General features: G+C 45.5%; 1 protein-coding gene across 3 annotated transcripts in view; it reads left to right on the top strand.

The window, feature by feature from the left end:
- The window catches only part of PTPRO (protein tyrosine phosphatase receptor type O), a 698,190-nt gene that overhangs the window by 618,107 nt on the left and 53,320 nt on the right, over window positions 1-26,763 (top strand). For all 3 annotated transcript variants that reach the window (XR_010179771.1, XM_063929453.1, XM_063929452.1), the window contains 3 exons: window positions 2,122-2,256; window positions 11,191-11,313; window positions 21,059-21,213. Coding sequence is in view for 2 of the 3 variants with exons in the window: in XM_063929453.1 (XP_063785523.1) it covers window positions 2,122-2,256; window positions 11,191-11,313; window positions 21,059-21,213 (413 nt within the window). In the remaining variant the exon portion in view is untranslated. The remainder of the gene's footprint in view (window positions 1-2,121; window positions 2,257-11,190; window positions 11,314-21,058; window positions 21,214-26,763) is intronic.

Below are 26,763 nucleotides of genomic sequence, written 5' to 3'. Positions count from 1 at the left end.
GTTGTGGTGTTTTTATTTCATAGAATGAGTGTGCTTGAGTGGTGAGTGGATGCATCTGACGTGTGGGGTTTATTTATATTACACAGTTACTATATTCCGTACTGTGTTACTCCTGCATTAGTGTATATATTTATATTACACAGTTACTATATTCCGTACTGTGTTACTCCTGCATTAGTGTATATATTTATATTACAGTTACTATATTCCGTACTGTTACTCCTACATTAGTGTATATATTTATATTAGAGTTACTATATTGCGTACTGTTACTCCTGCATTAGTGCATATATTTATATTACAGAGTTACTTTATTCCGTACTGTTACTCCTGCTTTAGTGTATATATTTATATTACAGTTACTATATTCTGTACTGTGTTACTCCTGCATTAGTGCATATATTTATATTACACAGTTACTATATTTCATACTGTGTTACTCCCTGCATTAGTGTATATATTTATATTACAGAGTTACTATATTCTCTACTGTTACGCCTGCATTAGTGTGTATATTTATATTACAGAGTTACTATATTCTGTACTGTGTTACTCCCTGCATTAGTGTATATTTTTATATTAGAGTTACTATATTCTGTACTGTGTTACTCCCTGCATTAGTGTATATATTTATATTACACAGTTACTATATTCCATACTATGTTACTCCCTGCATTAGTGTATATATTTATATTACACAGTTACTATATTCCGTACTGTTACTCCTGCATTAGTGTATATATTTATATTACACAGTTACTATATTCTGTACTGTGTTACTCCTGCATTAGTGCATATATTTATATTACAGCGTTACTATATTCCGTACTGTTACTCCTGCATTAGTGTATATATTTATATTACAGAGTTACTATATTCCGTACTGTGTTACTCCTGCATTAATGCATATATTTATATTACAGAGTTACTATATTCCATACTGTTACTCCTGCTTTAGTGTATATATTTATATTACAGAGTTACTATATTCTGTACTGTGTTACTCCTGCATTAGTGTATATATTTATATTACAGAGTTACTATATTCTGTACTGTGTTACTCCTGCATTAATGCATATATTTACATTACAGAGTTACTATATTCCATACTGTGTTACTCCTGCATTAATGCATATATTTATATTACACAGTTACTATATTCTGTACTGTTACTCCTGCATTAGTGTATATATTTATATTACAGAGTTACTATATTCCGTACTGTGTTACTCCTGCATTAGTGTATATATTTATATTACAGAGTTACTATATTCTGTACTGTGTTACTCCTGCATTAGTGTATATATTTATATTAGAGTTACTATATTCCGTACTGTGTTACTCCCTGCATTAGTGTATATATTTATATTAGAGTTACTATATTCCGTACTGTGTTACTCCCTGCATTAGTGTATATATTTATATTACAGAGTTACTATATTCCATACTGTGTTACTCCTGCATTAGTGTATATTTTTATATTACAGAGTTACTATATTCCGTACTGTGTTACTCCTGCATTAATGCATATATTTACATTACAGAGTTACTATATTCCATACTGTGTTACTCCTGCATTAGTGCATATATTTATATTACACAGTTACTATATTCCGTACTGTTACTCCTGCATTAGTGTATATATTTATATTACAGAGTTACTATATTCCATACTGTGTTACTCCTGCATTAGTGCATATATTTATATTACAGAGTTACTATATTCCATACTGTGTTACTCCTGCATTAGTGTATATTTTTATATTACAGAGTTACTATATTCCGTACTGTGTTGCTCCTGCATTAGTGAATTTATTTATATTACAGAGTTACTATATTCCGTACTGTTACTCCTGCATTAATGCATATATTTATATTACAGAGTTACTATATTCCATACTGTGTTACTCCTGCATTAGTGTATATATTTATATTACAGAGTTACTATATTCCATACTGTGTTACTCCTGCATTAGTGAATTTATTTATATTACAGAGTTACTATATTCCGTACTGTTACTCCAGCATTAATGCATATATTTATATTACAGAGTTACTATATTCCGTACTGTGTCGTGCCCTGTATATTTACATGATTGTTTCCTTGGTGAATCACTATAGGGATACAACACGTTACAAGAATACATTGCAACACAAGGACCATTGCCTGACACAAGGAATGAGTTTTGGAAGATGATTCTTCAGCAGAAATCACAAGTGATTGTAATGCTCACCCAGTGCAATGAAAAGAGACGGGTAAATGAAAAGTGCATTAATACTGTCTGTGTAATAGAAGAATGATGGAAATGCAGATTTCAGATTTGTAACTGGAAACAAGTGACTATTGATAAAGCTGATTATCTTTACAGGAATGAAAGCTATACCTTAAACATACCTTAAATACACTTTAAACCTTTAGCCGCTGCGGCCGCTATACTTAATTCACACTCTACGCACCTTTTACGTTATTAGCGTACAGAGTCCCGTACAGTGTACGGACTTTGTGTACACACGCCGCGCTGACGGTACAAAGTACTCACAGCGCGTACACACCCAGAGATACACTTTAAACCTTCTACAGCAATGCAATAATAATACACTATAAACCTTAGCAGGGCAATGAGGACACGACACCAATTGTGAGTTTACCGCTGGGTGCCGACACCACAGTGGATTATTTCTGAAAGGGGGTTTACAATACAAATTATACACTACAATACAAGACAATATAACAGAATAATGGCTACAGTCAATGTACATACGTGAGTATATTCGCGTGCGCTTCCTGGTCTGGTCCTCCGTCATCAAATAGATAACGTTGTGAGTCTTGTGCTGAGCCGGGCTGCAGCAGGCTTTATTTATACAATTCTTCCAAAAGCAATACAATGGATACTGTAATCTCTTTGTCCATTGGACACAGGAATGCACTTTTACAGTACAGGAGAGGTCATAGGTTGATAGGAAAAGGTGGGCGATGTCTTTCCCAACTGCTCTTGTGGGTGGTATCCTCTGGATTCCCGCCGCATACATAATATACAGTAAATACAGTTTATATCTATATTCTGCTTCTGCACATAACTATCCGCAGGAACATGCGATCTTCCGCAGACCAACACCGGAATGTTACCCTTAAAATACTCTACAGCTGGATACCAAACACCACCTTATAACCTTAGTCTGTCCCCTCCTATCCTGTAAAGGTGAATCCCTTTGTTCTGCAACCATTTAAACAGCTATAACTTTCTGATGTTACTTTCTGGTGTGGTGCAGGGGGACTATGTGTACATTGTGCACTATTTGGATAAAATATGTAATGTGTTTTGATGGCTCTCCATGCATACACAAACTCTGCCGTAAATACCCACACCACGCGCTAATGCGCAGGACTGCGGGAGCGACCATACGCAAATTGCGGATATGTGCACGCACGGCAGAACAAGTGCACGCGCGGAGGCCATCTGTGTGTAGTTTGTACGTGATGTGTGTACTGCAATATTTTTTGACTTTGACACTATAGATAAATGTGGACATGTTCGGTGTGTCTATACTGAGGCTGTGCCGGTGATCTGATGCTGCACCTTTAGACGCAGCAGCAGATCAGGGAAGCCTGGTCACACAAGACATTTGCATATTGTCATACAGCTGCTGAGTCCTTAGTTTGTAGATCAGAAATGTCTTTTCTTTTTATTGCCACCTTTTGAATCTATTCTATTCTTTCAATTCCTAACATGTTAAGTCCAATGTTAGTTTTAGTGTATATTTTAATGAAGAGCCTTTAGACACTGTGGGGGAGTTGTATAAAGCCTCGAAAATTAAATAAATTGGAGACAACGTACCAGACAATCAGCTAACTGCCATGCTACAGTTTGTGTTAGAAAAAATAGGATTTCGGTTATCTACCGGTAAATCCTTTTCTCGTAGTCCGTAGAGGATGCCGGGGTCCACATTAGTACCATGGGGTATAGACGGGTCCCGTGGAGACGGACATCTTCGAGAGGAGTTCACATATACAAGGCAAACCATGCTAACATATTGAGAACTCAGCAACCACTGAAACATTACTTACCCGGTAACAATGCACTGAACCAGATAACAATTGCAGGAAAACGAAGCGCTGGGCGGGCACCCAGCATCCTCTACGGCCTACGAGAAAAGGATTTACCGGTAGGTAACCAAAATCCTATATTCTCTTACATCCTAGAGGATGCTGGAGTCCACATTAGTACCATGGGGATGTACCAAATCTCCCAGAACAGGAGGGAGAGCGTGGAGGCTCCTGCAGAACTGATTGACCAAACTTCAGATCATCTGAGGCCAAAGTATCGAACTTGTAGAACTTTGCAAACGTGTTCGACCCAGACCAAGTAGCCGCTCTGCAAAGTTGTAATGGAGACACCCCGGGCAGCCGCCCAGGAAGAACCCACGTTACGAGTAGAGTGGGCCTTGACAGACGTAGGACACGGCAAGCCTGCCGTAGAATACGCATGCTGGATAGTGAACCTGATCCAGTGAGAGATTGTCTGCTTAGGAGCAGGACACCCAATTTTCTTGGGATCATACAGGACAGAGTCCGATTTCCTGTGACGGGCAGTCCTCCTTACATAGATTTTCAGAGCCCTTACAACATCCAAGGACTTTGATGATATTGAGGAGTCAGTAGCCACTGGCAGCACAATAGGTTGGTCTATGTGAAATACTGACACAACCTTCGGAAGAAACTGCTGACATGTCCGGAGCTCAGCTCTATCTTCGTGGAAGATCAAGTATGGGATTTTACACGATAAAGTCCCCAACTCCGACACACAGTGACAGCTTTCCACGTAAGAAATTTTACTTCAACCTCCTGTAGAGGCTCGAACCAGTCCGATTGGAGGAACTGCAACACCACATTAAGGTCCCAAGGCACCGTAGGCAGTACAAAGGGAGCTTGGATGTGCACAATTCCCTTCAAAAAGGTCTGAACGTCAGGGAGGGCAGCCAATTGTTTTTGGAAGAAAACGGACAGGGACGAAATCTGGACCTTCACAGATCCCAACTTTAGGCCCATATCCACACCAGCTTGTAAGTAGAGGAGAAACCGTCCCAGTTGAAACTCCACCGCAGGAAAGTTCTTGGATTCATACCAAAATATATATTTTTTCCAAATTCGATGGTAATGTTTAGACGTTACTCCTTTCCTAGCCTGTATCAGGGTAGGAATAACCATGTTCGGAATGCCCTTCCGAGCTAGTATCAGGCGTTCAACCTCCATGCCGTCAAACGTAGCCGTGGTAAGTCTTGATAGGCGAATGTTTCCTGCTGCAGCAGATCCTCACGAAGAGGAAGAGGCCTCGGCTCTTCTTGCAGTAGATCCAGAAGATCCACGTACCAAGCCCTTCTTTCCCAGTCTGGAGCAATGAGGATCGCTTGAACTTTTGTTCTCCTTATGAGCTTTAGAACTCTTGGGATGAGTGGAAGTTGAGCGAACACATACACCGACTGGAACACTCACGGAGTCACTAGGGCGTCCACCGCCACTGCTTGCAGGTCCCTCGACCTGGAACAATACAGCCGAAGCTTCTTGTTGAGACGAGAGGCCATCATGTCGATCAATGGTACGCCCCAAAGATCTGTTACCTCCCTGAACACCTCCGGATGGAGAGCCCACTCCCCTGGATGGAGATCGTATCTGCTGAGGAAGTCCACTTCCCAGTTGTCTACTCCTGGAATGAAGATTGCTGACAGTGCCAACGCGTGCTTTTCTGCCCAGAGGATGATTCTTGTTACCTCTGCCATTGCAGTTCTGCTCTTCGTTCCACTCTGTCGGTTTATGTGAGCCACTGTTGTCACATTGTCCGACTGCACTTGAATGGCCCGATTTCTCAGAAGATGGGCCGCTTGGAGGAGACCGTTGTAGATGGCTCTTAGTTCCAGAATGTTTATCGTCAGGCCGGCTTCCAGACTTGACCACCTTCCATGGAAGGTTTCCCCTGGAGTGACTGCGCCCCTGCCCCGGAGACTTGCATCCGTGGTTAGAAGGATCCAGGCATGAATCCCGAACCTGCGGCCCTCCAGAAGGTGAGATAATTGCAGCCACCAAAGGAATGAAATCCTGAAACAATAAAAAATACCTGGGCGCTGACAGACAATAAATTCTGGGATATTAATAGATTAAAATAGATCAAGGACTGCTGCTTCACTTAAGAGGTCACTGTTAACCCCCCAAAAAAGCAAAAAATCCACAACTCCAAGAAATGAAGCGCTGTCCAGATCAATAAATTTTCAAAACACAAAACATTTATTTTACATTACATAACATACAAACATTAATCACACGGCCGGCGTAACAATGAATTAAAATAATAAAATATATATGGAAAAGCTGGTGGCCACTTCTGAATTAGTTTAGCTTGATTACTTCACTAATAATTAGCAGCATGAATGGCATTTAGCCAACAAATCCTAGCTTCAGTATTTACTCACTATATAATAAAGCTCAGAGATGTTAGAAAGCTCAGAAAGCACCAATGGTTAATGTCATGTGACAATAATGAGCTGACAGTTCCTGGTATTTATCAAATGGCAGTATTATAAGATCAAAGCGTGTAGATATTCATGCAAACTTGGTTAGTAGTAGAAGTTTAGTATGAGTAATTTTCCATATGATCTCTTAGCAGAGATAGACTTATACTTATCAGTCCAGCTTATCAGTCCAGCATGGCCACGCTAATTAGATATCCAGCTCGACGTGTCTTCAGACCTGGGGTCTAAATGCAGGGTGACGTCTCACTCCTAATGGCGTACTCCGGTCCTCACGTATAGCCGCTGGATAACCACAATGTTACAGCCGTAGATAGCACTCCTCTCTACGCGTTTCTCCACCTATGTGCAAGTCGGCGGCTTCTTCCAGAGAATCAGAATTCTTCCATATATATTTTATTATTTTAATTCATTGTTACGCCGGCCGTGTGATTAATGTTTGTATGTTATGTAATGTAAAATAAATGTTTTGTGTTTTGAAAATTTATTGATCTGGACAGCGCTTCATTTCTTGGAGGAATGAAATCCTGGCCTTTAGCGACAGACAAATTATCTGGTGCATGTGTAGATGGGATCCCGACCACTTGTCTAGGAGATCCAGTCGGAAGGACCGAGCATGAAACCTCCCTTACTGCAGAGCCTCGTACGAGGCTACCATCTTCCCCAGAAGGCGAATACACTGATGAATTGACACCCAGGCTGGCTTCAAGACATCCTGCACCATCGTTTGAATCACCAACGCCTTTTCCACTGGGAGAAACACCCTCTGCACTTCCGTGTCGAGGATCATTCCCAGAAAGGACAACCTTCTGGTTGGTTCCAAATGTGACTTTGGAAGATTCAGGATCCAACCATGTTTTCTGAGAAGCTGAGTCGTGAATGTTATGGACCGTAACAGCTTCTCCTTGGACGATGCCTTTATCAGCAGATCGTCCAGATACGGAATTATTTTCACCCCCTGTCTGCAGAGGAGAATCATCATTTCCGCCATCACCTTGGTGAATACCCTCAGTGCTGTGTTCAGACCGAATGGGAGGGCCTGGAACTGACAGTGAAAGTCCAACAGTGCAAATCGCAGATAAGCTTGATGCGGCAGCCAAATCAGAATGTGGAGGTAAGCATCCTTGATATCTAGGGATACTAGGAATTCGCCCTCCTCTAGACCTGATATCACCGCCCTTAGGGACTCCATTTTGAACTTGAACTCCCTCAGAAAGGGGTTTAGTGATTTTAAGTTCAGAATGGGCCTGACCGAACCATCCGGTTTCGGTACCACGAAAAAGGTTAGAATGGTAACCTATATTCTGCATGTGAGGTGGTACTGGCACAATGACCTGTGCCTCCACCAACTTCTGGACGGCCTCCTGCAGGACAGTCCTGTCTGCCAGCAGAGCTGGCAAGCCTGATTTGAAAAATCGGTGAGGAGGGAGATTTTGAAATTCCAGCCTGTACCCCTGGGACACAATATCTTGCACCCAGGGGTGCAGGTCGGAGGACACCCAGGCATGACTGAAATGTCGGAGTCTCGCTCCCACCGGCCCCACCTCTGGGGTGTGCAGTCCACCATCATGCGGAGGACTTTAGTGTACCTGAAGCAGGTTTCTGTTTCTGGGAACCTGCAGCCGCAGGTTTCTTGAACTTGGGCCGACCTCCCCGAAAGAAGGTGTTGGACAGTTTTGCCTTTCTGGGCTTGTTAGCCCGAAAGGACTGTGGCGTAACTGAAGAAAAGAGTTTCTTCAGAGCAGGTGTAGCTGAGGGAAGGAAGGGTGACTTACCAGCCGTAGCCGTGGAGATTCACGCATCTAACGCTTCCCCAAAGAGAGCCTGACCTGTGTAGGGTAGGGTCTCCACACTTCTCCTGGATTCCGCGTCGGCAGACCACTGGCTCAACCACAGCCCTCGACGAGCTGATACTGACATGGAGGAGATCCCCGCAGCCATGGAACCCAGGTCCATCATGGATTCTACCAGAAATCCTGCCGAATCCTGAATGTTACGTAAAAACAATTCAACATCACATTTCTCCATAGTATCCAAACCCTCAAGTAACGTGCCTGACCACTTTACTATAGCTTTGGCAATCCAAGCACTGGCAATAGTGGGACGTAGTATTGCCCCAGAAGCCGTGTACATGGATTTGAGCGTATTATCAATTTTACAATCAGCCGGCTCTGTCAAGGCGGTAGATCCTAGAACAGCTAAAACCAGCTATTTTGAGAGTCTGGATACTGACGCGTCAGCAATAGGCGGGTTTTCCCATATTTTCCTATCCTCTACCGGGAAAGGAAATGCCACCAGAACCCTTTTAGGCATCTGGAATTTTTTATCCGCGTTTTCCCAAGCCTTTTTAAATATATCATTTAATTCCTTTGACACAGGGAAGGTTAGTGAGGCTTTCTTATTGTCAGTGAAGTAAGCCTCCTCAACCTGCTCAGGTGTTGTGTCTGTAATATTCAACACATCCCTAATAGCCTCTATCATCAACTGCACAGATGCTGCCCCCCGCAACACATCCCCATCACCGTCTGCAGTGTCAGAGTCGGTATCCGTGTCATCCTGCATGAACTGAGCAAGAGCACGTTTGTGGGAATATACAGCGGGGAGCCCTGAGGTACCAGAACTGGGCCAGACTGCCATAGAGTTCTGTAACGCCTGAGTTGCAGATTCATTTTGTGCAACCCTATTTGAAATCTGAGAAATCATAGATTTGATAAAGGATAACCACTCAGGCTCCCATGCTGGAATCTGTGCTAAACCAGTGCAATCCTGATTATATGGAATGGGATCATCCAGAGAGGACATATCCTCTGCAGCATATGACACAGAGTCCCTGGACATTGCTTAATGGAGACCACAGACACTCCACACACACACACACACACACACACACACACACACACACACACACACACACACACACACACACACACACACACACACAGAGTCAGAGTTTCACCCCCAAGAATGGCAAGAGAGGCACAGAGATTGGAGCCAACCCACACGCAGCGCTCCTAATGCAAAGGGAGACCCCAACCAGCGCTGACTGTTCACCTCAATAGGTTACACAGTGGTTTTGCAGCCTCCCCTCCCTTCTACAACCCCCTGGTACCGTGAGAGATAGCTGGAGTTATTCTGGAGGGACTTGCTCTTCACTGACAGCGCTGTGCAGGCAGGCAAATGGTGCTGAAACGCTGCTTGGTCCGCTCCGAGGAGAAGCTCTGCCCCCAGAATGGCGCCGTCTTTCCACTCTTCACAGGATTATACTGGCCTGAGGAATTATGCTGGCTGAGATCCGGGAACCCCGACAGGCTATGTGACCAGTGTAGGGTATAGGCGCTGGCTCAGGGCGCCCCTCGCAGCGCCGCACTATGTACCGCTGAGCCCGGGAGCGCAGTTAGTACTGCGCTCCATACCCTGTTGCTGCCACCTTCACAACGGCCCCCCGCTTGCTAGGGGGGTCGGTGACTCACTCGCCACAAGTCTTCTGGCTCTGTAAGGGGGTGGCGGCATGCTGCTGGGGTGAGCGATCCCCTGCGGCAGGGAACGATCTGTCCCCTCTGGAGCTCAGTGTCCTGTCAGCGGAGTCAGTGGCTCAGACCCCGCAGGGCGGACACTGCTCCCCCCCTCAGTCCCACGAAGCAGGGAGGCTGTTGCCAATATCCTCCCTGTAAAATAATAAACTCTAAACTAAACTTTACTATGGAAACTCTGGAGAGCTCCCCTAGCTGTGACCGGCTCCTCCGGGCACATTTTCTAAACTGAGTCTGGTAGGAGGGGCATAGAGGGAGGAGCCAGCCCACACTCTCAAACTCTTAAAGTGCCAATGGCTCCTGGTGAACCAGTCTATACCCCATGGTACTAATGAGGACCCAGCATCCTCTAGGACGTAAGAGAAATGACTGTTACTGTAGAAGCTGATTGGTTGATACTTTATCTCTCACCACTTTCTTTCCAAGGCTTGATACATCTCTCCTTGTGTGTTATATATTTCTGGGTACTCTCTCTTTGTATTCTTTAGGGGACTGAGCGTTTTTCCTACAACTGGAGGCCGGGAACCCTCCAGTAAATAAATAACGTAATTACAGTTACAGGTGATATTGCGGGAAATTGGTTTCAGGACCATATAGATCATATAAAGGTTTGGTGCCAATTTATTTCTTTTTGGGAGATATGGAGGTTTTCTTGGCAGAATCCTTTATGTAGAATGACATTGAGGCATACTTTTGTAGATATAGGTGAAATATTTCAGGGCAGTCGATGCCAGAGATGACAGGTTTTCCTGGTGCCTCTGTTTGGTTTTTATGTACTTTAGGTAATAATCTCCGCTTTGTTTAAGCTGTCTCCTTCACGTGAGACATAAAATAGCTGACGTTGGAATAAGTCTATTGGGTCCATAACCAAGTTTCTCTATTAATAATCTTTACACTTTGTTGTAATCATTGTTGTTGCATAAGATCTCCATGCTACCCGGACATATGACAGGACCTGAGACACACAGGACACATTTCACCCTGGAAGTCCCCTTGGACAGTGATATACAAAGTTACTATCACTCGGAAACAGGAGCACGTTCTCCAGTAGAAGGAAAACCCCACCAGGCTTTCAATGCATCACCGGGATATACAATGTTATATTATTGTTGTATTCATGAAGTCATTCTTTCCATTGCAGATAAAATGTGACCACTATTGGCCATTCACAACAGACCCTGTCAGCTATGGAGACATTACGGTAGAGATGATATCGGAGGATGAACAACCAGACTGGGCGCTCCGCGTATTCTGCGTCTCATTTGTACGTATTAGTAATAAATCTCTTTCCATTACACACCCCAAATTTCATTACATCTGTCACACATAAAAAAGACTTAAACCCTCAGAATCTGTGACAGAACGGCGACAGCTGCTTTTTATATACTGTATGACAATAACAAATTACTTATAAGTGACATTAGTGACTATGGGAGATCTGTATAAAGTCATGGAGAGAGATAAAATACCAGCCGATCAGCTCCTAACTGCTACTTTATCTCTCTCTGCTCTCTCTCTCTCCCCAAGGTTTGATACATCTCACAATCAGTCATGTGCGGTCAGGTGAGGCAGAGCCTTTCCTGTCATACTCATAGGCGTGCGCAGCACATTTTATTAGGGGGTGCACCGTCAGAGGGGTGTGTCTAGTACCACCTTTTGGGCGTGTCTAGCACCATCTATTGACGGTCATCGTAATATAAAATATCCACCCTTGTGCCAATCCTAATAAAGCAGATACATTGTCAGATGTTGTGGTGTGCACCAAACAAACACCCCTGATGGCACTCACTGCAATTACACTGCTCCTCCTCAGCCTGGTCTGGCTCCCCCTCTCTTTCCCCTGCAAGCTGCAGCAGCTTACTTACAAGTCAGTCACTCACTGACACTGACAGTCGCAGACTAATACTGCTGCTGCTGGAAAAACGAGTGACGCGTCAATGCTGCTGCCGGCCGCCAGTATTGAATTTGTCTTCCTAAGAGGAACGCTGGCTGCATGCTGCTCCTCATCAGTGTCTGGCGTTGGCATAGCATAGAAGGAGAGCGGTGGGAATGTGGCGGGTGTGATGGGTGGGCGGTGGCATCCTTGATTAACCCAGGCGTCCGGTCAGGGTGCAGCGCAGAGGGGACAGTAATCAGCCTGCTCGGCGATCGCTGCATCAGGCATGTGAGATCGGGGTGCCAGACATTAGGGGGTGCCTGTGCGCACCAGGCACCCCCCCTGCGCACACCTATGGTCATACTCCAATATACGCCAGAGATAGAACTAGAAAAATTATGTGAAAAATACAAAGATTTTATTATAAATATACTGGAGTATGACAGGTGAATCTCCCCCTCCCCACCTACCTTGTTCGCACATCACTGATCAAAACTCCCCAAATTTTCAGCATTATATACTGCAGCACCTGTGTATAATGCCCACATGTATATACCGCTGCACCTGTGTATAATGCCCACATGTGTATATATACTGCAGCACCTGTGTATAATGGCCACATGTATATACCGCTGCGCCTGTGTATAATGGCCACATGTATATACCGCTGCACCTGTGTATAAGGCCCACATGTATATACCGCTGCCCCTGTGTATAATGGCCACATGTATATACCGCTGCACCTGTGTATAATGGGCGCATGTATATACCGCTGCACCTGTGTATAATGGCCACATGTATATACCGCTGCACCTGTGTATAATGGCCACATGTATATACCGCTGCACCTGTGTATAATGACCACATGTATATACTGCTGCCCCTGTGTATAATGCCCACATGTATATACCGCTACCCCTGTGTATAATGCTCACATGTATATACCGCTGCCCCTGTATGTACTGCTGCACCTGTGTATAATGGCCACATGTATATACTGCAGCTCCTGTGCATAATGCCCACATGTATATACTGCTGCACCTGTGTATAATACCACATGTATATACTGCTGCCCCTGTGTATAATGCCCAGATGTATATACTGCTGCACCTGTGTATAATACCACATGTATATACCGCTGCCCCTGTGTATAATGGCCACATGTATATACCGCTGCACCTGTGTATAATGGGCGCATGTATATACCGCTGCACCTGTGTATAATGGCCACATGTATATACCGCTGCACCTGTGTATAATGGCCACATGTATATACCGCTGCACCTGTATATAATGACCACATGTATATACTACTGCCCCTGTGTATAATGCCCACATGTATATACCGCTACCCCTGTGTATAATGCTCACATGTATATACCGCTGCCCCTGTATGTACTGCTGCACCTGTGTATAATGGCCACATGTATATACTGCAGCTCCTGTGCATAATGCCCACATGTATATACTGCTGCACCTGTGTATAATGCCCAGATGTATATACTGCTGCACCTGTGTATAATACCACATGTATATACTGCTGCCCCTGTGTATAATGCCCACATGTATATACTGCTGCACCTGTGTATAATACCACATGTATATACTGCTGCCCCTGTGTATAATGCCCACATGTATATACTGCTGCACCTGTGTATAATGGCCACATGTATATACCGCTGCACCTGTGTATAATGACCACATGTATATACTGCTGCCCCTGTGTATAATGCCCACATGTATATACTGCTGCCCCTGTGTATAATGACCACATGTATATACTGCTGCCCCTGTGTATAATGCCCACATGTATATGCTGCAGGTCCTGTGTATAATGGCCGCATGTATATACCGCTGCACCTGTGTATAATGGCCACATGTATATACTGCTACCCCTGTGTATAATGCCCACATGTATATACTGCTGCACCTGTGTATAATACCCACATGTATATACTGCTGCACCTGTGTATAATGCCCACATGTATATACCGCTGCACCTGTGTATAATACCCACATGTATATACCGCTGCACCTGTGTATAATACCCACATGTATATACCGCTGCACCTGTGTATAATGGCCACATGTATATGCTGCAGCTCCTGTGTATAATGCACACATGTATATACCGCTGCACCTGTGTATAATACCCACATGTATATACCGCTGCACCTGTGTATAATGGCCACATGTATATGCTGCAGCTCCTGTGTATAATGCACACATGTATATACCGCTGCACCTGTGTATAATACCCACATGTATATACCGCTGCACCTGTGTATAATGGCCACATGTATATGCTGCAGCTCCTGTGTATAAGGCCCACAAGAACCCTTGGTCTCATATATGTGTGTGCAAATCTGACTCTGATACTAGCCGGTGCCTCCTGAGCCATTTACATCACCACATGTCACTGGAAATGATTGCAAGCTTTTAAGGTTCTTTCGTCCCTTTAGTTAATATCTGACTAACATGATAATAAGAGGTTTAGCAAATCCCGGGTTCAGATGAAGCAATCCTCAGACAATTGTGGAGTTTCTGCCATGTTGCTCTATCATCAGGACCAGAGATAGTGATTCTGTAGAGGTCTCATCACCCAGATCACCAGGACACTACAGATAAGAGGGCTCCGCTGACGCTAGCAGCTCCACCCTGCCCTGAACTCAGTCTGAATATGGAAGTTCCAGTGATTTTCCATTTTAGGTGAATGTTTTGCTGAAAGTGGTGAATTCAGTTGTTGCTTTGAACATGACGCCCATTAGCCGCAGGAGACCTTTTTTCTCGCCTGTTAGCGCTCTAACCAGGACTTGAGACAGGTTTAGCTGCTTTGTGCGTGAAAGTGATGAGTGCCCGATCAAAGCAACAATTGAATTGCTCCATCGAGCGCCCATTAGTGCAGGCGCCCGGTAAATCATTTGAATTCCCCCCAAAGAAGTGTAATGAAATGAGCCAAAAATCCTCTAAGGTCCCTATGGTATCAACAATCCAGTTGTGGCAGCAATTGGGATTTGTAACATGATTACACAGTACATGCGATGTATATGGGGACACGCTGTCCTCCTGACTGCATCCTGGTTCCTTAGAGGAGTCTGTTATATTTTTGGAAGACTTCCCAGTTTCTGACGCTGCGCTCAGCGCCCGTTTCAGAGCCTGTGGGTAAAGAATGGCAGGATCTTAGGGTTAGATCATCCGCATAAAGCGCTCTCGCCATCGGAGGATTTGGTGCATAGGGTCAGACTGCAGTCCCCATTGGGAGTAGTTATGTACACCGGACATTTTTCGGGTTTTGTGTTTTGGTTTTGGATTCGGTTCCGCGGCCGTGTTTTGGATTCGGACGCGTTTTGGCAAAACCTTCCTGAAAATTTTTTGTCGGATTCGGGTGTGTTTTGGATTCGGGTGTTTTTTTTTCAAAAAACCCTAAAAAACAGCTTAAATCATAGAATTTGGGGGTCATTTTGATCCCATAGTATTATTAACCTCAATAACCATAATTTACACTCATTTCCAGTCTATTCGGAACACCTCACAATATTATTTTCAGTCCTAAAATTTGCACCGAGGTCGCTGGATGGCTAAGCTAAGCGACACAAGTGGCCGACACAAACACCTGGCCCATCTGGGAGTGGCACTGCAGTGTCAGGCAGGTCGGCACTTCAAAAAAATTGTCCCCAAACAGCACATGATGCAAAGAAAAATGAAAGAAAAAAGAGGTGCAAGATGAAATTGTCCTTGGGCCCTCCCACCCACCCTTATGTTGTATAAACAGGACATGCACACTTTAACCAACCCATCATTTCAGTGACAGGGGTCTGCCACACGACTGTGACTGAAATGACGGGTTGGTTTGGGCCCCCACCAAAAAAAGAAGCAATCAATCTCTCCTTGCACAAACTGCCTCTACAGAGGCAAAATGTCCACCTCATCCTCATCCTCCGATTCCTCACCCCTTTCACCGTGTACATCCCCCTCCTCACAGATTATTAATTCGTCCCCACTGGAATCCACCATCTCAGGTCCCTGTGTACTTTCTGGAGGCAATTGCTGCTGGTGAATGTCTCCACGGAGGAATTGATTATAATTCATTTTGATGAACATCATCTTCTCCACATTTTCTGGAAGTAACCTCGTACGCCGATTGCTGACAAGGTGAGCGGCTGCACTAAACACTCTTTCGGAGTACACACTGGAGGGAGGGTAACTTAGGTAGAATAAAGCCAGTTTGTGCAAGGGCCTCCAAATTGCCTCTTTTTCCTGCCAGTATACGTACGGACTGTCTGACGTGCCTACTTGGATGCGGTCACTCATATAATCCTCCACCATTCTTTCAATGGTGAGAGAATCATATGCAGTGACAGTAGACGACATGTCAGTAATCGTTGGCAGGTCCTTCAGTCCGGACCAGATGTCAGCACTCGCTCCAGACTGCCCTGCATCACCGCCAGCGGGTGGGCTCGGAATTCTTAGCCTTTTCCTCGCACCCCCAGTTGCGGGAGAATGTGAAGGAGCAGCTGTTGACGGGTCACGTTCCGCTTGACTTGACATTTTTCTCACCAGCAGGTCTTTGAACCTCTGCAGACTTGTGTCTGCCGGAAAGAGAGATACAACGTAGGTTTTAAATCTAGGATCGAGCACGGTGGCCAATATGTAGTGCTCTGATTTTAACAGATTGACCACCCGTGAATCCTGGTTAAGCGAATGAAGGGCTCCATCCACAAGTCCCACATGCCTAGCGGAATCGCTCTGTTTTAGCTCCTCCTTCAATGTCTCCAGCTTCTTCTGCAAAAGCCTGATGAGGGGAATGACCTGACTCAGGCTGGCAGTGTCTGAACTGACTTCACGTGTGGCAAGTTCAAAGGGTTGCAGAACCTTGCACAACGTTGAAATCATTCTCCACTGCGCTTGAGTCAGGTGCATTCCACCTCCTTTGCCTATATCGTAGGCAGATGTATAGGCTTGAATGGCCTTTTGCTGCTCCTCCATCCTCTGAAGCATATAGAGGGTTGAATTCCACCTCGTTACCACCTCTTGCTTCAGATGATGGCAGGGCAGGTTCAGGAATGTTTGGTGGTGCTCCAGTCTTCGGCACGCGGTGGCTGAATGCCAAAAGTGGCCTGCAATTCTTCGGGCCACCCACAGCATCTCTTGCACGCCCCTGTCGTTTTTTAAATAATTCTGCACCACCAAATTCAATGTATGTGCAAAACATGGGACGTGCTGGAATTTGCCCAGATGTAATGCACGCACAATATTGGTGGCGTTGTCCGATGTCACAAATCCCCAGGAGAGTCCAATTGGGGTAAGCCATTCTGCGATGATGTTCCTCTGTTTCCGTAAGAGGTTGTCAGCTGTGTGCCTCTTCTGGAAAGTGGTGATACAAAGCGTAGCCTGCCTAGGAACGAGTTGGTGTTTGCGAGATGCTGCTACTGGTGCCGCCGCTGCTGTTCTTGCTGCGGGAGGCAATACATCTACCCAGTGGGCTGTCACAGTCATATAGTCCTGAGTCTGCCCTGCTCCACTTGTCCACATGTCCGTGGTTAAGTGGACATTGGGTACAACTGCATTTTTTAGGACACTGGTGACTCTTTTTCTGAGGTCTGTGTACATTTTCGGTATCGCCTGCCTAGAGAAATGGAACCTAGATGGTATTTGGTACCGGGGACACAGTATCTCAATCAAGTCTCTAGTTGCCTCTGAATTAACGGTGGATACCGGAACCACGTTTCTCACCGCCCAGGCTGCCAAGGCCTGAGTTATCTGCTTTGCAGCAGGATGACTGCTGTGATATTTCATCTTCCTCGCAAAGGACTGTTGGACAGTCAATTGCTTACTGGAAGTAGTACAAGTGGTCTTCCGACTTCCCGGCTGGGATGATGATTGACTCCCAGCAGCAACAACAGTAGCGCCAGCAGCAGTAGGCGTTACACTCAAGGATCCATCGGAGGAATCCCAGGCAGGAGAGGACTCGTCAGACTTGCCAGTGACATGGCCTGCAGGACTATTGGCTTTCCTGTGTAAGGAGGAAATTGACACTGACGGAGTTGGTGGTGTGGTTTGCAGGAGCTTGGTTACAAGAGGAAGGGATTTAGTGGTCAGTGGACTCCTTCCGCTGTCACCCAAAGTTTTTGAACTTGTCACTGACTTATGATGAATGCACTGCAGGTGACGTATAAGGGAGGATGTTCCTAGGTGGTTAACGTCCTTACCCCTACTTATGACAGCTTGACAAAGGGAACACACGGCTTGACACCTGTTGTCCGCATTTGTGTTGAAATAATTCCACACCGAAGAGCTGATTTTTTTTGTATTTTGACCAGGCATGTCAATAGCCATATTCGTCCCACGGACAACAGGTGTCTCCCCGGGTGCCTGACTTAAACAAACCACCTCACCATCAGAATCCTCCTTGTCAATTTCCTCCCCAGCGCCAGCAACACCCATATCCTCATCCTGGTGTACTTCAACACTGACATCTTCAATTTGACTATCAGGAACTGGACTGCGGGTGCTCCTTCCAGCACTTGCAGGGGGCGTGCAAATGGTGGAAGGCGCATGCTCTTCACGTCCAGTGTTGGGAAGGTCAGGCATCGCAACCGACACAATTGGACTCTCCTTGGGGATTTGTGATTTAGAAGAACGCACAGTTCTTTGCTGTGCTTTTGCCAGCTTAAGTCTTTTCATTTTTCTAGTGAGAGGATGAGTGCTTCCATCCTCATGTGAATCTGAACCACTAGCCATGAACATAGGCCAGGGCCTCAGCCGTTCCTTGCCACTCCGTGTGGTAAATGGCATATTGGCAAGTTTACGCTTTTCCTCAGACGCTTTTAATTTTGATTTTTGGGTCATTTTACTGAACTTTTGTTTTTTGGATTTTACATGCTCTCTACTATGACATTGGGCATCGGCCTTGGCAGACGACGTTGATGGCATTTCATCGTCTCGGCCATGACTAGTGGCAGCAGCTTCAGCACGAGGTGGAAGTGGATCTTGATCTTTCCCTATTTTACCCTCCACATTTTTGTTCTCCATTTTTTAATGTGTGGAATTATATGCCAGTATCAATAGCAATGGCCTACTACTATATATACTGCGCACAACTGAAATGCACCACAGGTATAGAATGTAGATGGATAGTATACTTGACGACACAGAGGTAGGTACAGCAGTGGCCTACCGTACCGTACTGCTATATATACTGGTGGTCACTGTCAGAAAACTGCAAAACTAAAATGCACCACAGGTATAGAATCTAGATGGATAGTATACTTGACGACACAGAGGTAGGTACAGCACTGGCCTTCCGTACCGTCTGCTATATATACTGGTGGTCACTGTGTCAGCAAACTGCAAAACTAAAATGCACCACAGGTATAGAATCTAGATGGATAGTATACTTGACGACACAGAGGTAGGTACAGTAGTGGCCTACTGTACCGTAATGCTATATATTATATACTGGTGGTCAGCAAACAGTGCAAAACTTAAATGCACCACAGGTATGGATGGATAGTATACTTGACGACACAGAGGTAGGTACAGCAGTGGCCTTCTGTACCGTACTCCTATATATTATATACTGGTGGTCAGCAAAATTATGCACTGTACTACTATATACTACACAATGCAGCACAGATATGGAGTGTTTTTCAGGCAGACAACGTATACTGGTGGTCACTGGTCAGCAAAACTCTGCACTGTACTCCTCCTATATAATATTTTACTGGTGGTCCCCAGTCCCCACAATAAAGCAGCACACTGAGCACAGATATGGAGTGTTTTTCAGGCAGAGAACGTATACTGGTGGTGGTCACTGTCAGGAAAACTCTGCACTGTACTCCTGCTATATAATACAGCTGCTCCCCAGTCCCCACAATTAAGCAGTGTGAGCACAGATATATGCAGCACACTGAGCACAGATATGGAGTGTTTTTCAGGCAGACAACGTATACTGGTGGTCACTGTCAGCAAAACTCTGCACTGTACTCCTCCTATATAATACAGCGGGTGGTCTGCAGTATGCCGGCGGTCGGGCTCCCGGCGACCAGCATACCGGCGCCGGGAGCCAGACAGCCGGCATACCGACACTTATTCTCCCTCGTGGGGGTTCACGACCCCCCTGGAGGGAGAATAAAATAATGTGGCCCGTAGCGTGGCGAGCGCAGCGAGCACGCAAGGGGCTCATTTGCGCTCGCCACACTGTCGGTAAGCCGGCGGTCGGGCTCCCGGCGCCGGTATGCTGGTCGCCGGGAGCCCGGCCGCCGACATATCGTAGTGAACCCTAATACAGCTGCTCCCCAGTCCCCACAATAAAGCAGTGTGAGCACAGATATATGCAGCACACTGAGCACAGATATGGAGCGTTTTTCAGGCAGAGAACGGATAACTGGTGGTCACTGATCAGCAAAACTCTGCACTGTACTCCTCCTATATTAATATAAAGCTGCTCCCCAGTCCCCACAATGATATAAGCAAGCACAAATATTTGCATCAACTCAACAATGAATAAACGGAGAGGACGCCAATGCACGAGTGAAAATGGCGGCGACGCGCGGCTGCTTATATAGAATCCGAATCTCGCGAGAATCCGACAGCGGGATGATGACGTTCGGGCGCGCTCGGGTTAACCGAGACATACGGGAGAATCCGAGTATGCCTCGGACCCTTGTAAAATGGGTGAAGTTCGGGGGGGTTCGGTTTCCGAGGAACCGAACCTGCTCATCACTAATTGGGAGTAGTGCTTATTGCCTGCATTGTCCTGGATACATAAAACTGTGCTTAGAACATATGCCCATAATACAGAATGTGATGTTCTATTAATAAGGCGGAGGAGGTACAAAGTGGAGAAAAAGTTACCAAAATACCTCAATAAATTAGCTTCATATATAATGAAAAAAACAAAACAAAAAAACTAGAAGTAAAAGTCATTGTCTTTGGATTTAATTTACTGCTATTTTAAAGACAATTGAATCCATTTTGTGTTTTATCCCTATTTATAGAATCCCCCACAATAACGCTCTGTTATTTTTATTTCAAAATTAATAAATTAATACATTTGTTCCAGGAATGATATTTTATCTGCACCTTGTTATGAAATGTACATTACGTAATGGAAACTCTCGTCTTTATCCAGGCTGACGACGTACAACGTGTTATGCATTTCAACTTTACAGCGTGGCCGGACCACGGCGTCCCAGCTGCCAGCGCAGCGGAAAGCATACTGCAGTTTGTATATATGGTGAGACAGAAAGCATCCAAAACCAAAGGGCCAATAGCTGTGCATTGCAGGTAAATACTAAACACAACACGTTTCCTGACCTCGTATCCACCAATCACAGAGAGAATCTTGGAGTAAATGCTGGTTATTCATTTTCCAATGAAACAGAAACTATCCCAGTGTGGGTAGAGCAGGGTGCTGGGTATATTGAAAATAATGGTTATGCCGTTTGGCATCTTGTCTTGCCCAATAATGTAATATTTGCTGTATATTATGAATTGCAATGACGTAATTTGATGCAGGGCATTGTACATGCAGGTTCTGTAGGCATTGCACATGCAGGCTCTGTAGGTATTGCACATGCAGGTTCTGTAGGCATTGTACATGCAGGTTCTGTAGGCATTGTACATGCAGGTTCTGTAGGTATTGTACATGCAGGTTCTGTAGGTATTGTACATACAGGTTCTGTAGGTATTGCACATGCAGGCTCTGTAGGTATTGTACATGCAGGCTCTGTAGGTATTGTACATGCAGGTTCTGTAGGTATTGTACATGCAGGTTCTGTAGGTATTGCACATGCAGGCTCTGTAGGTATTGGACATGCAGGCTCTGTAGGTATTGGACATGCAGGCTCTGTAGGTATTGGACATGCAGGTTCTGTAGGTATTGCACATGCAGGTTCTGTAGGTATTGTACATGCAGGTTCTGTAGGTATTGTACATGCAGGTTCTGTAGGTATTGTACATGCAGGTTCTGTAGGTATTGTACATACATGCTCTGTAGGTATTGTACATGCAGGCTCTGTAGGTATTGCACATGCAGGTTCTGTAGGCATTGCACATGCAGGTTCTGTAGGCATTGCACATGCAGGTTCTGTAGGTATTGTACATGCAGGTTCTGTAGGTATTGTACATGCAGGTTCTGTAGGCATTGTACATGCAGGTTCTGTAGGTATTGTACATGCAGGTTCTGTAGGCATTGTACATGCAGGTTCTGTAGGCATTGTACATGCAGGTTCTGTAGGTATTGTACATGCAGGTTCTGTAGGTATTGTACATGCAGGTTCTGTAGGCATTGTACATGCAGGTTCTGTAGGTATTGTACATGCAGGTTCTGTAGGCATTGTACATGCAGGTTCTGTAGGTATTGTACATGCAGGTTCTGTAGGTAATGCACTTGCAGGTTCTGTAGGTATTGCACATGCAGGTTCTGTAGGTATTGTACATGCAGGTTCTGTAGGTATTGTACATGCAGGCTCTGTAGGTATTGCACATGCAGGCTCTGTAGGTATTGTACATGCAGGCTCTGTAGGTATTGCACATGCAGGTTCTGTAGGTATTGCACATGCAGGTTCTGTAGGTATTGTACATGCAGGCTCTGTAGGTAATGCACATGCAGGTTCTGTAGGTATTGCTAGCTTCTCCAGTCTATACCCTTTGAGCCGGACACCAGTTCACAATTCTTATGCAGCTATATGCCCAAATTGTGACTCATACGCCTGTATGCAGGTGTCACCCCTTTCAGCGGCACGGACAGCTTCCTCAAGCTAGGTGCAGGAGACGGGACAGATTTTGGTGTACACTAATGGTTGTGCCGGTCCACTGGAGGACCACTTTTGCCCAAATATGTACTCATTGGGCCAATTGTAAAATTATGCAGGATTTGGAAAGCGTCTAGAACTTGAAAATTCAGATGTGAGATTGAAGTCTAGAGGCTAAATCACAGAAATCTAGGCACGTTCCAAATATCACAGACTGTTACATGTGACCTATAGTTTAGTTCTGGGATGTGCCTTGGTCCTTAGTGCATTATCCTTTAAGGACTAACAAGTGGTTACCCTTTGTTCCTTACCAAGATCAGGTAGACTCCCTGGAGCTTCTCCTTGCAGGGTACCTGCTGGAACCTGAGGACGTGGGAACGGCTCTATGGCGTAGGTAGCTGCAGATTACTATTTAGATCCAGGGCGTTAACTAGGGAACCCAGCTGTCTTGTTGTACTTCGGACTTTGGACAGACTTGCTAGGTATCAAATAAGTTGACTTTGCATCTTCAGGGGCAGCTCTTGGGGAATTCCCCATTCTGCTGATGCCTGGACTGGTTATATATAGTGGCAGATGCTCAATTAGCTTGGTGATATCATTCAGGTGCTTAAAGGGAGGGGTTTTTCTAAGCAGGAAAAAAACACATTTTCTCTTACGTCCTAGAGGATGCTGAGGTCCACATTAGTACCATGGGGTATAGACGGATCCCTTGGGAGCCATGGGCACTTTAAGAGTATAATAGTGTGGGCTGGCTCCTCCCACTATGCCCCTCCTACCAGACCCAATTTAGAAAATATGTCCGGTGGAGCCGGTCACAGCTAGGGGAGCTCCAAGGAGTTTTTCTAGTTTTATTTTTTTTTCTAAGAGTTGTTAGGTAACAGGAAGGCTTCTGGCAACAGCCTCTCTGCTTCGTGGGACTTAGGGGGGGGAGTAGGATCCAACCCTAGAGGTTAATGGCTCCTATCTCCGCTGACAGGAAACTGAGCTCCTGGGGGTGATGATCGCAAGCCCACGAGGTGACCGCTTACTCCCGCAGCACGGCCGCCACCCCCTAACAGAGCCAGAAGATGGAGTGGTGAGTGCCGGCGCCCTGGTAAGCGGGTCGCCGGCGAGAATGGCGGCATAAGGTTTGGAGGGCTCAGCGGTACAATGCGCAGCGCTGTGAGTGGCGCCCTGAGCTGGTATACAGGGGCTAACAGCTGTTAGCGACCACATTTACATCAGGCCAGTATAATGTCAGCAGCGGGAAGATGCGCCATTACAGGGGGCGGGGCTTCTTCCTCAGAGCGGATCCAGCACTCACCAGCGCCATTTTCTCCCTGCAGATCACACTACAGAGACGCTGACAGGGAGCGCTGCCTCCTCTTCACTCCAGCATACCTCTGCGGTACCAGGGTGATATAGACGGGGGGGGGAGTGTTATATTTCTCTGTGTAATCTATTAAGGCTACTCAGTCAGCGCCAGGCATTTACCATAATAACTGCATATATATATATATATATATATATATATATATATTATATACACATCACCATGTCCAGGGACTCTGTATCTTGTGCTGCAGAGTGTGTATCTTCTCCTGAAGAGTCTATCCCATGTACTCAGGACTCTAATATACTGTCCCAGGCTTCTGAATCCATCTAGGATGGCTCATACTGAGACTGAAATACAGGTTTTAAGAAAGTCTGTTGAGGTTTTATCGTATTTAGCTCCGACTACCTCATCAAAACCCCAAATTATATACCCAAAGAAGCGTGCTCTTGCCCAGATAATGCAAACTGACACGGATAACGACTCTGATGCAGGGGATGGTGATGGGGATATGCAGGGGGGAGATGCATCCCTGGCTAAAGGGGTGCAACTCATGATTGAGGCTATTAGGGACATTTTACACATTACTGATAAGGCACCTGAGCAGGTAGAGGAGGCTTACTTTACAGACAATAAGAAAACCTCCCTTACCTTCCCTGCGTCTAAGGAATTAAACGCATTGTTTGAAAAATCCTGGGAAATCCTGGAGAAAAAGTTCCATATCCCAAAAAGGTTTCTCATTGCTTTTCCTTTCCCTGAGGAGGACAGGAAAAAGTGAGAAAACCCGCCTGTGGTAGATGCTTCTGTATCTAGGTCGTCTAAAAAGGTGGTTTTACCTGGGTCCACCGCTTTAAAAGAGCCGGCTGACCGCAAGATTGAGACTACAAATCACTATACACAGCTACTGGCGTAGCTTTACGACCCACTATTGCTTGTGCGTGGATTTCTAAGGCCACAGTAAAGTGGTCAGGCACTTTACTAGAGGAATTAGATTCTACGGATAGAAGTGACATTGAATTGTTTTTACGTCACATACAGGATTCTGCAGGATTTATGGTGGAAGCCATGAAGGACCTTGGACATCTTAATGTGAGAGCTTCTTCCATGGCTGTCTCGGCACGCAGGGGACTTTTGCTGCGCCAATGTGCTGTGGATGCTGAATCCAAGAAGAGTGTGGAGAACCTACCCTTCACAGGTCAGGCTCTGTTTGGGGAAGCATTAGATGCGTGGATCTCCACGGCAACTGCGGGTAAGACCACTTTTCTTCCGTCTGCAACACCGTTCCCAGGAACAGAAGCCTGGTTCTGCTTCCTCAAAATCCTCGGCATGACGGTGGGCCCTCCCAGCCTGGAGATCGGGCAGGTGGGAGCAAGACTAAGAAATTTCAGTCATGTCTGGGCGTCATCATGCCTGGACCCCTGGGTACAAGATATTGTTACCCAGGGGTACAGACTGGAGTTTCAAGAACTCCCACCTCACAGATTCTTCAAATCAGGCTTACCAGCTTCGCTGACAGAAAGTAATATCCTACAGGAAGCAAATCAAAAATTGTTTAAAGTCAAATGTCATTGTTCCAGTTCCACCTCACCTAGCAAACGAGTGTTATTACTTAAACCTGTTTGTGGTACCGAAACCGGATGGTTCGGTCAGGCCAATATTGAACCTAAAGTCATTGAACCCTTATTTGAGGGACTTCAAATTCAAGATGGAGTCTCTGAGAGCGGTAATCTCAGGTCTGGAGGAGGGTTAATTTCTGATATCCCTAGATATCAAGGATGCGTACCTTCACATTCCAATCTGGCCGACTCACCAGGCTTATCTAAGATTTGCGCTACTGGACTGTCACTATCAGTTCCAGGCACTGCCGTTTGGCCTCTCCACGGCACCAACGGTGTTCACCAAGGCCATGGCGGAAACTATGCTACTCCTCCGCAAGCAGGGTATGAACATAATTCCTTATCTGGACGATCTGCTAATAAAGGCGTCTTCCAGGGAGAAGTTGTTACAGAGCATTGCTCTCTCAACTACTCCAGGATCATGGATGGATCCAGAATCTTCCAAAGTCACATTTGGAGACGACAAGGAGGCTGTCCTTCCTAGGGATGATCCTCGACACGGAAGTACAGAGGGTGTTTCTACTGGCGGAGAAAGCATTGGTGATACAAACAATGGTCCGGGATGTCCTGAAGCCAGCCCGGGTGTCAGTTCATCAGTGCATTCGCCTTCTGGGAAAGATAGTTGCCTCCTACGAGGCTCTACAGTACGGAAGATTTCATGCACGGTCCTTTCAACTAGATCTCCTGGACAAATGGTCGGGTTCTCATCTTCACATGCACCAGAGGATACGTCTGTCGCCGAAAGCCAGAATCTCGCTCCTCTGGTGGCTGCAAACTTCTCACCTACTACAGGGCCGCAGGTTCGGGATTCAGAATTGGATCCTTCTAACCACAGATGCAAGTCTCAGAGGTTGGGATGCAGTCGCCCAAGGGGAAAACTTCCAAGGAACGTGGTCAAGTCTGGAATCCATCATCCCAATAAACATTCTGGAACTAAGGGCCGTGTACAACGGTCTTCTACAGGCGGCACATCTTCTAAAAGATCAGGCCATTCAAGTTCAGTCGGACAATGTAACGACAGTGGCCTACTGTACATAAACCGACAGGGCGGAACGAACAGCAGAGCTGCAATGTCGAAGGTGACAAGAATCAGCCTCTGGGCAGAAAAACACGCGGTGGCGCTGTCAGCAATCTTCATTCTGGGAGTGGACAG

The sequence above is a fragment of the Pseudophryne corroboree genome, chromosome 6 (genome assembly GCF_028390025.1).
Source record: "Pseudophryne corroboree isolate aPseCor3 chromosome 6, aPseCor3.hap2, whole genome shotgun sequence".
Classification (NCBI taxonomy): Eukaryota; Metazoa; Chordata; class Amphibia; order Anura; family Myobatrachidae; genus Pseudophryne; species Pseudophryne corroboree.
The sequence above is the reverse complement of the archived record's forward strand: the minus strand, read 5'-3'. Positions and strand labels throughout refer to the sequence as shown.